Raw genomic sequence first — 14,853 nt, 5'->3', positions numbered from 1 at the left:
TCAGGTTGTGGTTAAGCAACAAGAGAGTAAGAGTTATCAATAAGAAAACACATGCAAAATTATTGTACTAAGCAGAGAAATGCTGGCGTTTATGAAAGCCTTGAAAAACGAGTCTATTGAGAAGTGGAGGACCCTGCCTCCTCTGTCCTTCTTATTGACTTAACTCATTGAAGTCACTCTAAAAGATTCAAGTCACAATTGCTAATGTTTTTCAAGTCTGAGTTCTGAAGTACTCAGAGGAATTAGAGCTCCAGTGTGGCGCAGCGATCAGAACATTGGGTTCCAGCCATGGAGAGGAGGGATCAAATCCATACTGAGCAATGAAAACCCTTTGGACAAGCTACACTCTCTCTGCCGCAAGGGAAGGCACAAACTATCCAACGACCCCAAACAAAACTTACCAGAAAAAAACATGATAAGATCCCCATAAGCCAGAAATGAGATGAAGACACACAGCAATTCCAGTTTATAGCAAACTAGCCATCCCCTGCCACGCATTGCTGTGGCCCAGTCTGTGTATATGTGTGTTTGAGTTTGTATATATGTGTTTGCGTGTGTGTGTGTGTGTGTATATATATATATATATATATATATATATATATATATATGCGTGTGTTTGTGTGTGTGTGGCTTTGCACATGCATTGTAATGCATTTTTTGTTTTGTGGCTTTTGAGGTGACTTCCGCTGTGTTTTTCAGTGTTTTTACATGTGATGGTCACTCGTTGGTCTGTTAGGGGTGTAGTGTCCAAATTTCGGGCAATTCATCCAGTAGTTTTTGAGTTCTGTTAATCCCACAAACGAACATTACATTTTTATTTATATACTAGACGCCCCCTCCCACGCGTTGCTGTGGCCCACATGGGGGTTCTGTGTGGGAGATTTGGCCCAATTCTATCGTTGATTGTAGGTGAACTATAAATCCCAGCAACTACAACCCCCAAAAGTCAAGATTCTATTTTCCCCAAACTCCACCAGTGTTCACATTTGGGCCTATTGAGTATTTGTGTAGAGTTTGGTCCAGATCCATCATTGTTTGAGTCCACAGTGATCTCTGGATGTAGGTGAACTACAACTCCAAAACCAAAGGACACTGCCCACCAAACCCTTCCAGTATTTTTTGTTGGTCATGGGAGAACTGTGTGCCAAGTTTGGTTCAATTCAATCGTTGGTGGGGTTCAGAATGCTCTTTGATTGTAGGTGAACTATAAATCCCAGCAACTACAACTCCCAAATGACAAAATCAATTTTTTTGAGTGAAGAACATACATTGGGTTGTTATGTGTCTTGGGTCCAAATTTGGTGTCAATTCCCCCAGTGGTTTTTGAGTTCTGTGAATCCCACAAACTAACATTACATTTTTATTTATATAGATTAGTTAATTCCATAGTCTGATAAGAGCCCAGGGCAGCTGGCTTGTTCTGCTGCCCACTAAATATTGTACAGTGCATCCTATGGAGCCAACATGATGTACTGGCTAGGAAGCTGGCTTGAGGAGGATGAGCCTGGTTTGAATTCCTACTCAGCTGCCAAGCTCATTGGGTGATCCTGGGCCATTTGTTCTCTTTCAGGCTAACCTCCCACACATAGTGGCTATGGACAAAGTGGGAGGGCACTGCATGGAGCTCCTGATTATGGTCATTAAATAGCACATTTCTGCCTCTGAGAAATGCATTGCTGATTAAACAGAAACAGTAGTAAAATGTATTTTTGCAGAGCTGGAAGTGCCAGCTGCTAATTAGCAAGTGTATATGAAATATAGCGGGGCACAAAGATACTCCTTGTTCGTATTTTAAAGAATTATGACTCATGCAGCTGTTTCGCTGGCACTCAAGGCAACACACTTCAATCTCTCCAACCCATGATTGGAGATCACGTTTGCTTTTGGTCGCAGACTCGCAGTCATCCTTAACGTTTCCCAGTTTGATTGCCATAACTGCTGGCAGTAGGTCAGCATGTTCAGTGACAATAACTGATGACAGTCTACCTTGACCAGTGCTTCAGGTTGCCAAAAATATGGACAGTTATTAATTGGCAGACACAACACATGTGTGTTTAATGTATTGTCGAAGGCTTTCATGCCTGGAATCACTGGGTTGTTGTAGATTTTCCGGGCTATATGGCCATGTTCTAGAGGCATTTTATCCTGACGTTTCACCTGCATCTATGGCAAGCATCCTCAGAGGTAGCGAGGTCTGTTGGAAGTAGGAAAATGTGTTTATATATCTGTGGAAAGACCTGGGTGGGACAAAGGACTTTTGTCTTCTGGAGCTAGGTGTGAATGTTTCAACTGACCACCTTGATTAGCATTTAATGGCTTGGAAGTGCCTGGGGGAATCTTTTGTTGAGAGTTATTTGATGTGCCTGATTGTTTACTCTCTGTTGTTTTGCTGTTGTAATTTTTGAGTTTTTTAATACTGGTAGCCAGATTTTGTTCATTTTCATGGTTTCTTCCTTTCTGTTGAAATTGTCCAGATGCTTGTGTATTTCAATGGCTTCTCTGTGTAGTCTGACATGGTGGTTGTGAGAGAGGTCCAGCATTTCTGTGTTCTCAAATAATATGCTGTGTTCAGGTTGGTTCATCAGGTGCTCTGCTATGGCTGGCTTCTCTGGTTGGAGTAGTCTGCAGTGCCTTTCATGTTCCTTGATTCGTGTTTGGACAATGCTGCGTTTGGTGGTCCCTCTGTAGACTTGTCCACATCTGCATGGTATATGGTAGACTCCTGCAGAGGTGAGAGGATCCCTCTTGTCCTTTGCTGAGCGTAGCATTTGTTGGATTTTCTTGGTGGGTCTGTAGGTGGTTTGTATGTTGTGTTTCCTCATCAGCTTTCCTATGCAGTCAGTGGTTCCCTTGATGTGGTTCCCTGAGGATGCTTGCCACTGGCTGCCAATTAGCTTCCGAGCACAATTCAAAGTGCTGGTGTTGACCTATAAAGCCCTAAACGACTCCGGCCCTGTTTACCTCTCCGAACGTATTCTCCCCTACGAACCATCAAGATTACTAAGATCATCTGGAGAGGCCCTGCTCTCGGTCCCACCGGCCTCGCAAGCGCGCCTGGTGGGGACGAGGGACAGGGCCTTCCCGGTGGTGGCCCCGCGACTCTGGAACTCTCTCCCTCTGGAGGCCAGAACCGCCCCATCCATCCTAACATTTAGGAAACGGGTGAAGACGTGGCTGTGGAGTCAGGCCTTCGAGGAATGAGAGAACACCATAGGACCCTGGATGGAAGTTGATGTAGATCCATCTTAATAGGACGACTGACCACAGTAGTTTTAGACATAATGTTATTTTAAAGTTTTTGTAATTGTGATATATGATATTTTAATGAATGTATATGTTTTTATGGCTGTAAACCGGGCTGAGTCCCTCAACGAGGTTGAGAAGCTCGGTATACAAAACTGTGAAATGAATAAATAAATAAATAGATGCAGGCGAAACATCAGGAGAAAATGCCTCTAGAACATGGCCATATAGCCCGGAACACCTACAACAACCCTGTGAAGCAGATCGTGGGTAACATGCTACCCCTGAATTAGTCCAGTTCCAATCCGGTGACTGATAGCCAAGCCGTCCTTATTTGCTCTTTTTTCAATCACAGTTTTGCTCTTTATCCCTTAAGCCTGACCTTGAACAAGCCATTGTGGGGAAATTGTGTTTGTGGCTGGACCACCCTTTGTCGATGAATGAGCAAGCCTCCAAAGTCAGCATTTTTCCAGCTCTGTTTGTAAAGGCGGTGAGCTGTCTGTCAGTGGGAGTTTTTTGGTTCCCAGCTGGAGTCTCCACTGAAGCATGCAGCTGGGAGTAGACGTGCTCCGTGGCTGTATATTTCGAGCCAGAGGTGTCAGTGCCTTTTGGGCAGTGATGCTGTCAGGCCCAGAAGCAGAGCACCTTTGTGTAGTCCTCCTGCCAGACCACCTGAAGGTATACAGAACCTTCCACTATAACTCTTGTCAACGCTCACGGTGAGGAGGGGAGACACACAAAAGGACGTGGCATTTCCAAACTGGCCATCACCTGCTCCCCTTCTTCCCTGCAGGGAGATGTTGCATTTGCAGGGCCAGATTGTCTCACTAAACCAATAATAGAAATACAGAAGCATTTCACACTTGGCCTGTTTTGGGTGAGACAAGCAAAGAGAACAAACAGCCAGGTGGACACACAGCATTAGAGAGAGCCTTCTGTGCTATTGGATCCTAAGTCCATCCAGCCTGGCTTCACCTGAAATGAATGGCAGAGTCTTCAGAATCTCTCAGGATGACTCTACACTGCCATATAATCCAGATTATCAAAGCAGATCGCCCTGCCACATGCACCATGGAGGACCTTCTTGCAGCAACACCAGAAGCACTCCAAGTGGCCAGATACTGGTCAAAGGACATTTAATCAACTACCAAACTTGCAAATTCTGTGTAGTGTCTGTTTATTTCTTTTGTTCTGTTAGAAATGAAATACAATTGACTGGTTGCCCTGACACGACAAATAAATATCCACATTGTCTGATTTGAACTGGATTATATGAGTCTGTACTGCCATATAATCCAGATCAAAGAAAATAATTTAGATTTTATATGACAGTGTAGATCCAGCCTCAGGCTGAAGAGTTTTATTTATTTATTTAGGACATTTATACCCCGTCCATTCTCGACCTCTGAGGAGGGACTCAGGATGGCTACCAACAGGCAACAATTCGATGTCGACACAATATAAACACATAATAAAATACAATCAAATACCTAAAAATATATAAATAATTCATTCTTTGACTAAGCTCTTAACTCAAGATGCTATTATCTCAAAGCAAACTTCCCATTGAAATGCTGGCAATCGCTGGCAATTTTTAGGAGGAGCTTGAAAACATGGTTGTTCCAGTGTGCCTTCCTAGAATAAGGAAACTCCAAGCATTTTGTCCCAATGCACTTTATCAGAGATTTAGGATATCTGCATACCCATCCCTCTCCAAACACCTACCCTTTCTCCTGGTCATGCCCAGCACTTTTTAATTTTAATTATTACATTTGGCCCTGCCATGCTTTTTAAATTGCGTCATTGTGTGTTGTTAATGTTATTGCTTTGTTTTTGATTTATTTTGCTGCATTATTGTTGTTGTATTATTGTTGTATTTGGGCTCGGCCTCTTGTAAGCTGCACCGAGTCCTTCGGGAGATGGCAGCATGGTACAAATAAAGGATTATTATTATTATTATGTGTTTTTAAATAGGAAAGTGTATAAATGCACATCCACATGGAGCAATAAAAAAGAAAGATCAACTTTAAAATGGTAGAAGCACAAAGTTGTGGCAAGGAAGCACAAAGCACCAAGTGAAGAGGCAGAAGTATAGTACAGCTTTATTGTCATGCTACTATTGCATGACGAAATTAATGCTTTCCCCAGCATACACCACAAAAGCACCCTTTTCTTCTTCCTCCTGTCCTCCTTCCAGCCTCCCTCTCTCACTTCATGAAGCCAAACAGACCAGGAATAAAAACCACATAAAATCACCTAACCCAAAGTTCCTCAAAGCGGGCATCAATCTCACAAAGCAGACAAGAGCATGAGGCTCGGAGGCTGCTCCCTTGAAGCCCTAAAGCCCTGTATTCTCCCGCTAGCTCTCCTCCTGGCGCTCACTCTTAACTCAAAACATCACTCTTATGTCAGTGCAAAACTAAGACTGAGCGATGGCTCTTAGCTCAAATGCTCTTAGGTTGGAATGGTCTTGAGTAGAGATCCCACTCTACTGTCCTATGTGACCACTTTTCAAAAAATAGGACCAGGCTAAGGCTTTGTGCCATATTAATGTCATCCAAAAAGTAGACAAAGTCCTTTTCATATATACTACTGCTAAGTCAGATATCCTGCATCCTATACTTATGCATTTCTTTTTTATAGCCTATATATATATATATATATATATATATATATATATATATATGTTGTTGAATTTCTTTCTGTTGGTTTCAGCTCTGTTTTCCGGTTTGTCAAGGTCTTTTTGAGTTCTGTTTCTATCTCCCGGTGCATTAGCTATAAATCCTGCCATCATCCATTACAATCCCTCTGCTTGGGTTTACCTTTACCCCACGATAATGGCAGAGGCAGAGAAACAGACATGAAGGAGTCAGGAAATGGAGGGGATGAATGTAGCCATGCGCTATAGAAATTGAGGGACTTGACATGGACGAGTGTTTTCAGCAGCAGCAGCCCTGTGTTCTTTGTCAGGGTGATCAGAGCCTTTCGTAATACAACAACTCCCACTCCTCACTCCACCCTCTCTCACACTTACAGCTTATTAATTTAGGGACAAAACAGAAGGGTGGGCAACAGAACTATTTCCATGTTTGTCTTTGCTCAGAGCTATAATGCCTGATTTGCAAGTCAGACTGCTATTTAGACTATTTATTTCTGATACGTGGATTAGCATATTTTGAGACACTTCTATGCAGTTTGTTTCCTGGAGGGAAAACAGGGATGCGTTCCTCCCTCCTCCCTTCCAAGTTCACAAGCTTCCAAGGACTGTTTGTTTTTGATAGCTGTTGTTTCCTGACAGTTGCCCTCCCGCCTTTCTTCACAAAGTGCAAAAACAGGGCTTTGAGGGATGCGCCAGATGGCCTTGACTTTCTAGGTCATAAGCCTTACGCAGAGACATAGAGATGTGTTTTTCCCCAACCTGTATCTCATGTCTCTTGTTTGCAAAGAAAAAGAACTATCACTTAACAATATATGCAGTTATATCTATATTAAGGATGTAATCCTTGCTTCTGGAATATCTAATATTTTCTGTCCACTGGACTATTTATTTATTATTATTTATTTCACGCATTTCTACCCCGCCCTTCTCAAGCCCTGAGGGGGGACTCAGGGCAGCTTACAAAAGGCATAATTCGATGCCAACAAAACAGACAATAAGATAAAACATGTATCAACAGCAATTATAAAACAATTAAAACAATCCAGTTATACATCACAATAAATAAAAAACCAATCTAATGGGTTGTTGTAGGTTTTTCCGGGCTATATGGCCATGTTCTGGAGGCAACTTTTTCTCCTGACGTTTCGCCTGGATCTGAGGATGCTTGCCATAGATGCAGGCGAAACATCAGGAGAAAAATTGCCTCCAGAACATGGCCATATAGCCCGGAAAAACCTACAACAACCCAGTGATTCCGGCCGTGAAAGCCTTCGACAATAAACCAATCTAATGTTCTACGTTCGCCAGCTCAGAATCCTTGAGTTCATTCCACAATGTCAAATCCTATCAATTCTAGTCGTCATTGTCCTTTGTCTATCTGCCAGATTACCCAAAGGCCTGGTCTCATATCCATGTTTTTAGTTTCCTTCTGAAAGAGAGGAGGGATGTCGATGACCTAATTTCCCCGGGAAGCGAATTCCATAGGCGAGGGGCCACCATCGAGAAGGCCCTGCTCCTCGTCCCCACCAATCTCACTTGTGATAGAGGTGGGGTCGAGAGCAGGGTCTCCCCAGAAGATCTTAAACTCCAAGGTGGGACGTAGAAGGAGATGCGTTCGGACAGGTACACTGGGCCAGAGCCGTATAAGGTTTTGTAGGTCAGAACCAGCACTTTGAATTGTGCTCGGAACTGGATCGGCAGCCTGCGGAGCTGACTAGATTGCAAGGAGGGCTGCAAATCGTTTTTAATTGTTATCTGAAATACTTGGGACTAGAAGTGTGCTGGATTTTCCATGTTCTTTCTGGATTTTGGAATAATTGCAGAAACACAATGAAATACCTTGGTGGTCACACCCAAATCAAAACATGAAATTCATTTGTGGCTCTGTAGCCTTCATAGAGCCCCTGATGGTGCAGCAGGTTAAACTGCTGAGCTGCTGAACTTGCTGACTGAAAGGTCAGCGGTTCAAATCCGGGGAGCGGGGTGAGCTCCCACTGCTAACCCCAACTTCTGCCAACCTAGCAGTCAGAAAACTTGCAAATGTGAGCATTTATTTATTTATTTATTTATTTTGGGAATTTCTATCTCGCCCTTCTCACCTCCAAAGAGGGACTCAGGATGGCTTACAGCAGGCAGCCATTTGATGCCAAAAAACAATACATTAAAACACATATTTAATGTAATTATTTATTTATTTACAGCTTTTATATTCCACCCTTCTCACCCCGCAGGGGACTCAGGGCAGATTACAGTGTACACATATATGGCAAACATTCAATGCCAATTTTTGACATACAAACATATACAGATATACACAGAGGCTATTTAACTTTTTCTGGCCGCCTGGGGAGCTGTCGCTTTCATCGTCCATCTGTGACGCTGATGAAGCACTTCCACATTCCCCGCATGCTTCCCCGCTGGAATGCTTTGCTGGAGTCTTCTTTATGGCCTCATAAATCAGTTAATTTAGCCTCCCCACACTTTAAGGTGGTATCTAATTTTCCTATTTGACAGATGCAACTGTCTTTCGGGTTGCAAAGGTTGACAACAGGCTACACACAATTGGTTGGAAGCCCACTCCAACCCGGGCTGGCTTCGAACTCATGACCTTTTGGTCAGAGTGATCTTAATGCAGCTGACAGCCAGCCAGCTGTGCCACAATCCCGGTAGTTACAATTAACACAATTAAAACAATTATAAGCATTCAATTAAAAACAGTTCGCCAGTTCAAAACATAATCCAAATCAGTCCACTAAAACATTTTCTTCCCAGTTGGTCCCTTTATTGCACAAACGCTTGATCCCAAAGCCAGGATTTGAGTTTTTTCTGAATCCTTGTGCCAGCCAAACTGCTGCCTTGAAGGTCAGCGGTTTGAATCTGCAAGACGGGGTGAGCTCCCGCCTGTCAGCTCCAATTTCCCATGTGGGGACATGAAAAAAACCTCCCACAAGATGGTAAAATATCCAGGCATGCCCTGGACAACGTCCCTGCAGATGGCCAATTCTCTTACACCAGAAACAATTTGCAGTTTCTCAAGTTGCTTCTGATACACTTTACAAAAACCCCATAAAATTCAGTCTCCTTATATACGAGTCAGTCTTCTTATATATTATTGTTGTAGATATTTTAGAAATTATATTTTTCATTTTTCCCAAGTATGAGACTCAAAATGCCTAACAACATATTTTACAGAGAGAGATTAAACACGCTACAAAAAACTTCAATAAAAGTATAAAAAGATTTCAAAACCAATTAAATTACCTGTGAATTTAAAACCATTAGAACTAATTAAAAGATTTATTTTTTTTAAGAAATGAAAAATAGAGCAAGCAATGTAAAACCCTTCACAGGTGATATCTAAAAGCCTAATGGAATAAGGATGTTTTGACTGATGGTGGAAAGCATGAAGGAAGTCTGGGTTGTTGTAGGTTTTTCCGGGCTATATGGCCATGTTCTAGGGGCATTTTCTCCTGACGTTTCGCCTGTATCTATGGCAAGCATCCTCAGAGATAGTGAGGTCTGTTGGAAGTAGGAAAAATGGGTTTATATATCTGTGGAATGACCAGGGTGGGACAAAGGACTTTTGTCTGCTGGAGCTAGGTGTGAATGTTTCAACTGACCACCTTGATTAGCTTTTGATTGCCTGGCAGTGCCTGGAGCAACCTTTTGTTGAGAGGTGATTAATGTCCTTGTTTGTGTCCTCTCTGTTGTTGTGCTGTTCTAATTTTAGAGGCACTGCCAGGCAATCAAATGCTAATCAAGGTGGTCAGTTGAAACATTCACACTTAGCTCCAGCAGTGCAATGACCAGGGTGGGACAAAGTCTGCCGGAGCTAGGTGCAAATGTTTCAACTGACCATCTTGATTAGCATTTAATGGCTTGGAAGTGCCTGGTCAGTTGAAGCAAACATTCACACCTAGCTCCAGCAGACAAAAGTCCTTTGTCCCACCCTGGTCATTCCACAGACATATAAACCCATTTTCCTACTTCCAACAGACCTCTACCTCTGAGGATGCTTGCCATAGATGCAGGCGAAACGTCAGGATAAAATGCCTCTAGAACATGGCCATATAGCCCGGAAAAACCTACAACAACCCAGTGATTCCGGCCATGAAAGCCTTTGACAATACAATGAAGGAAGTTGTTCTTTCCCTCCTAAGGATGGATTTCCAAACTCTAAGAACAACTGCCAATAATACTACATTTCCCATGTTCCTACCAAATGAGTCTGAGAAGATGATGAGACAGGCAGAAAATATTCTCCTGTAGAAATGTAGGCATCTACAGGTTTCACATAAGGAGATAAAGAGCTTTAAATAGCCTCTGACCCAATCCTAACAGTATGAAAGTGGGAATAAAATGGAATAATATTTTATTCCCTTCAACAATACATGGAATAATATTGTTTTTCATGGTGCATTATTATAACAACAAATGGGTTTCTTGTGTGGGACACACATTTAAAGTCATTAAGTAATATGAATGCCAACAGACACAGTTCACTAAGAATTAAGGATTAGTTTGCTTTAGATAATAGTCAACAGGAAGGTGCAACAATTGGCCATAAAGGCTCTTTCTCCCTCTTGTTAGTGGTATCTGTCACAAGGTTTAATTAAACAGCTGTTTTGCTCACCTGTAGTCTTCCTAGAGATTGTCATCAAATTCCACGGAAGGCCAATTACTCTTCCGATTGTCGTTTTGGGACCATAATCACGGATTCCCCAATAATTGGCTAATCGCTCCTGAGCTCTCCATTTTGAAGACAAACGTCTTCAGGGATAAACATGGTTCATGCTGATTTACAGCTGCACCTTGACAAAAACAATAATAATCGTGTTTAAGGGTGCCAAGGGGAGGAGGCACGCAAGGAGAAGCCAAACACTAAATCATCATTTTTATTGGACAAGCTGTAATTTTTTCCACAGCCATAAAACAGGATAAAACACAAGTTTTACTTAGCTTTGGGCATGCATTCTCAGTGAAATCCAAGTTTAATATTGTCGCAGTCACAGCCGAATAACTTCATTTTTGAGACAGCTGATGTTGTTTAAATCTATTAATTAGTAGTGGATTATTAATGCTAACACGCAGGTATTTATTTTATTTACTGCACTTGTAGACCGCCGTTCTCAGCCCTAGGGCGACTCACGGCGGGTATTGTTTCTGCTCACATTCAATAAAACATACCATTAGAGCTGTCTTCTATTCTGCCAGTACATTCTGTGATGCAGGATCTCTTCCTGAAAAAGAATTTGCCCAATAGACTAGTCTGCAGAGTTTCCAAAACAATGGGATCAATTGGAGCAAATGATCCAGGCCCTTGAATGGACAGGTACTCTATGTTGTTGATGGCATCCACACATACATTTATTATTATTATTATTATTATTATTATTATTATTATTATTATTATTTACAGCTTTTATATTCCGCCCTTCTCCTCACCCCGCAGGGGACTCAGGGCGGATTACAGTGTACACATATATGGCAAACATTCAATGCCAATTTTTGACATACAAACATATACAGACATAGACTGAGGCTATTTAACTTTTTCTGGCTGCCAGGGGAGCTGACGCTTTCATCGTCCATCTGCAACACTGATGAAGCACTTCTGCATTCCCCGCACGCTTCCCCGCTGGAATGCTTTGCCGGAGTCTTCTTTATGGCCTCATAAATCAGTTAATTTAGCCTCCCCACACTTTAAGGTGGTACCTAATTTTCCTACTTGACAGATGAACTATCTTTCGGGTTGCAAAGGTCGACAACAGGCTACACACAATTGGTTGGAAACCCACTCCAACCCGGGCTGGCTTTGAACTCATGACCTTTTTGGTCAGAGTGATCTTAATGCAGCTGACACTCAGCCAGCTGCGCCACAATCCCGGTGCATAATGCTAAAGGTTCGTTATTCTGGGAAGGCACACTGGAACAACCACGTTTTCAAGTTCGTCCTGAAGACTGCCAGAGATGGGCCGTGCTTAATGTCCTTAGGGAGTGAGTTCCAGAGTCGAGGGGCCACCACCGAGAAGGCCCTCTCTCTCATCCCCACCAATCGTGCTTGCGATGCAGGTGGGAGCATCAGTAGGGCCTCTCCAGATGATCGAATTACTACCACCATCTTTGCTTTTTTGCTTTGAGTATCATTTTGTCCCTTAATATTTTCCTCCAAATTCACTTTTCTGGGTTGTAATGCCTGGTGGGAGAGATGGTGTTCACGCTGCTGGCTGCCTGGATCTCTGTTACTGCTAGGCTACCAGTCCAACAACAAGATTTTAGCCAATTCTGATCTAATTTGGGAAATATAGTGAGGAATGGATTGTTGTAGGTTTTTCCAGGCTATATGGCCATGTTCTAGAGGCATTTTCTCCTGACGTTTTGCCTGCATCTATGGCAAGCATCCTCAGAGGTAGTGAGGTCTGTTGGAAATAGGAAAATGGGTTTATATATCTGTGGAATGACCAGGGTGGGGCAAAGGACTTTTGTCTGCTGGAGCTAGGTGTGAATGTTTCAACTAACCACCTTGATTAGCATTTAATGGCTTGGAAGTGCCTGGGAGGAATCTTTTGTTGAGAGTGATTTGTTGTGCCTGATTGTTTCCTCTCTGTTGTTGTGCTGTTGCAATTTTAGAGTTTTTTAATACTGGTAGCCAGATTTTGTTCATTTTCATGTTCCTCCTTTCTGTTGAAATTGTCCACATGCTTGTGGATTTCAATGGCTTCTCTTTGTAGCCTGACATGGTGGTTGTGAGAGTGGTCCAGCACTTCTGTGTTCTCAAATAATATGCTGTGTCCAGGTTGGTTCCTCAGGTGCTCTGCTATGGCTGACTTCTCTGGTTGAAGTAGTCTGCAGTGCCTTCCATGTTCCTTGATTCGTGTTTGGGCAATGCTGCTGCATTTGGTGGTCCCTATGTAGACTTGTCCACAGCTGCATGGTACACGGTAGACTCCTGCAGAGGTGAGAGGATCCCTCTTGTCCTTTGCTGAACGTAGCATTTGTTGGATTTTCTTGGTGGGTTTGTAGATTGTTTGTATGTTATGTTCCTTGATTCGTGTTTGGGCAATGCTGCTGCATTTGGTGGTCCCTATGTAAACTTGTCCACAGCTGCATGGAATACAATACATAGTGAGGAATATTATGTTTTCAGAAAATGTGCTACTTAGAATAATCAGGTTGCCTGCTTTGACTCCATTCATTCATTCATTCATTCATCTACCTCCACTGAATGATCCTTCTTCTGTTTAGGTATCGCTTAGCAGGCCTTCCTGGAGAATATCAACACAAGAACATCACCAGTGCAGAGATTAACTACTGCTTGATCAAAGACCTGATCATTTGGACTCAGTACGAAATCCAGGTGGCATCTTACAATGGAGCTGGCCTGGGGATTTTCAGCAGGGCAGTCACAGAGTACACTTTGCAAGGAGGTAAGCCCTGTTTTGGATAAGCGTTGACAGTTAGCCTGTTTGTGTGTAAAACGTGCATGCACCTCTCTGGTTTGCTGAATGCCCACGCGTTGTTTCTCACCAGATTTCCAATGTATATGAGCAGCAAGGAAAACAGAAGGGGATAATTGGTATGTTCTGTCTCAAGGAAGTACGGAACAACAGCTGCTCAATTGCAAATTATGTTTCACTTTTCAACCACATCAGTTAGTTAATTTGGTTGTTTAAATAACCCCTGTGACACTTTTTGCTTATTGAAGCTTTCTTACGTTTTGAACCTTGTTTGCATATTTTATATGTTAGATGCAGCAACAATTGCATTTGGAAACAAAAATGATATTTCTAAATAGGACCAGCTACTTGTATACATGTATACAAGAGTTTATTATTATATGGCTCTCTGGAAGCTTGCACACCCTCACAACAAAGAACATTCCTCCTAATTTTGACATACTTATTCCTTGCAGACAAAATTGTTGTAAAAAGGGCCAGTTCATTGGCCTCCAACCCTTTGGCTCCTTTTGGACACGTTGCTCCATTCTAAACTTCATTCCTCAAACCTCTTTGACGAGAAATAAAGCCATATCTCGCAGATTCTTTTTGCAGGATCTGCCAAGGCTTTAATGGTGCTTCTTTTTTGACTTGGGTGATGGTTGGAGTTTTTATGTAGATATCTATCTGTGTGTGTGGGTTTTCTGTAGACAGTGTGACCCAATTGTTGATCTGGTTTGCGGATGACTAGGACATCTAGAAAAGGCAGTCTTCCTTCGTTTTCTTTTTCCATTGTGAACTGGATGTTTTTGGGTGGGATGGTCCAGGGACCTGTTGAGTTCTTCTTCTCCATGGCTCCAAATGGTGAAAGTGTCATCCACATATCTGAACCATATCGTGGGTTTTTTGGTTGCTGTTTCCAGGGTTTGTTTTTCAAAGTGTTCCATGTAGAAGTTAGCTATGACCGGGCTGAGAGGGCTCCCCATCGCTACTCCATCTTTCTGTTCGTAGAATTCATTGTCCCACTGAATGTAGCTGGTGGTGAGGCAATGGTGAAACAGAGTTGGGATGTCTTCTGGGAACCTCTGGTTGATGAGTGCCATGGTGTCTGCTACCGGGACCATGGTCAATAGAGACACCACATCAAAGCTGATCAGTTTGTCACTGGTATTTAGCTAGAAATTGCTGACTTTTTTTTTAATGAAGTGGGCTGAGTCCTTGATGTAATGTGTAGTGAGCCCAATATGGCTTTGTAATTGTGCAGCAAGAAATTTTGCTAAGTCGTACGTGGGGGATCCAATGGCACTCACGATAGGTCTGAGTGGGGTGGAGTCCTTTTGGATTTTTGGGAGTCATAGAATCATAGAATCAAAGAGTTGGAAGAGACCTCATGGGCCATCCAGTCCAACCCCATTCTGCCAAGAAGCAGGAATATTGCATTCAAATCACCCCTGACAGATGGCCATCCAGCCTCTGTTCAAAAGCTTCCAAAGAAGGAGCCTCCACCACACTCCG

At 42.7% G+C, this 14,853-nt stretch overlaps 1 protein-coding gene across 5 annotated transcripts in view; it reads left to right on the top strand.

Moving 5' to 3' along the window:
- LOC132782172 (protein sidekick-1) overlaps window positions 1–14,853 on the top strand; it is a 986,469-nt gene that overhangs the window by 583,226 nt on the left and 388,390 nt on the right. For all 5 annotated transcript variants that reach the window (XM_067473286.1, XM_067473289.1, XM_067473288.1 and 2 more), the window contains exon 17: window positions 13,148–13,329. In XM_067473286.1, the coding sequence (XP_067329387.1) occupies window positions 13,148–13,329 (182 nt within the window). The remainder of the gene's footprint in view (window positions 1–13,147; window positions 13,330–14,853) is intronic.

Source organism: Anolis sagrei, chromosome X, assembly GCF_037176765.1.
Source record: "Anolis sagrei isolate rAnoSag1 chromosome X, rAnoSag1.mat, whole genome shotgun sequence".
Lineage (NCBI taxonomy): Eukaryota > Metazoa > Chordata > Lepidosauria > Squamata > Dactyloidae > Anolis > Anolis sagrei.
This window is presented reverse-complemented; position numbering and strand designations above follow the sequence as displayed.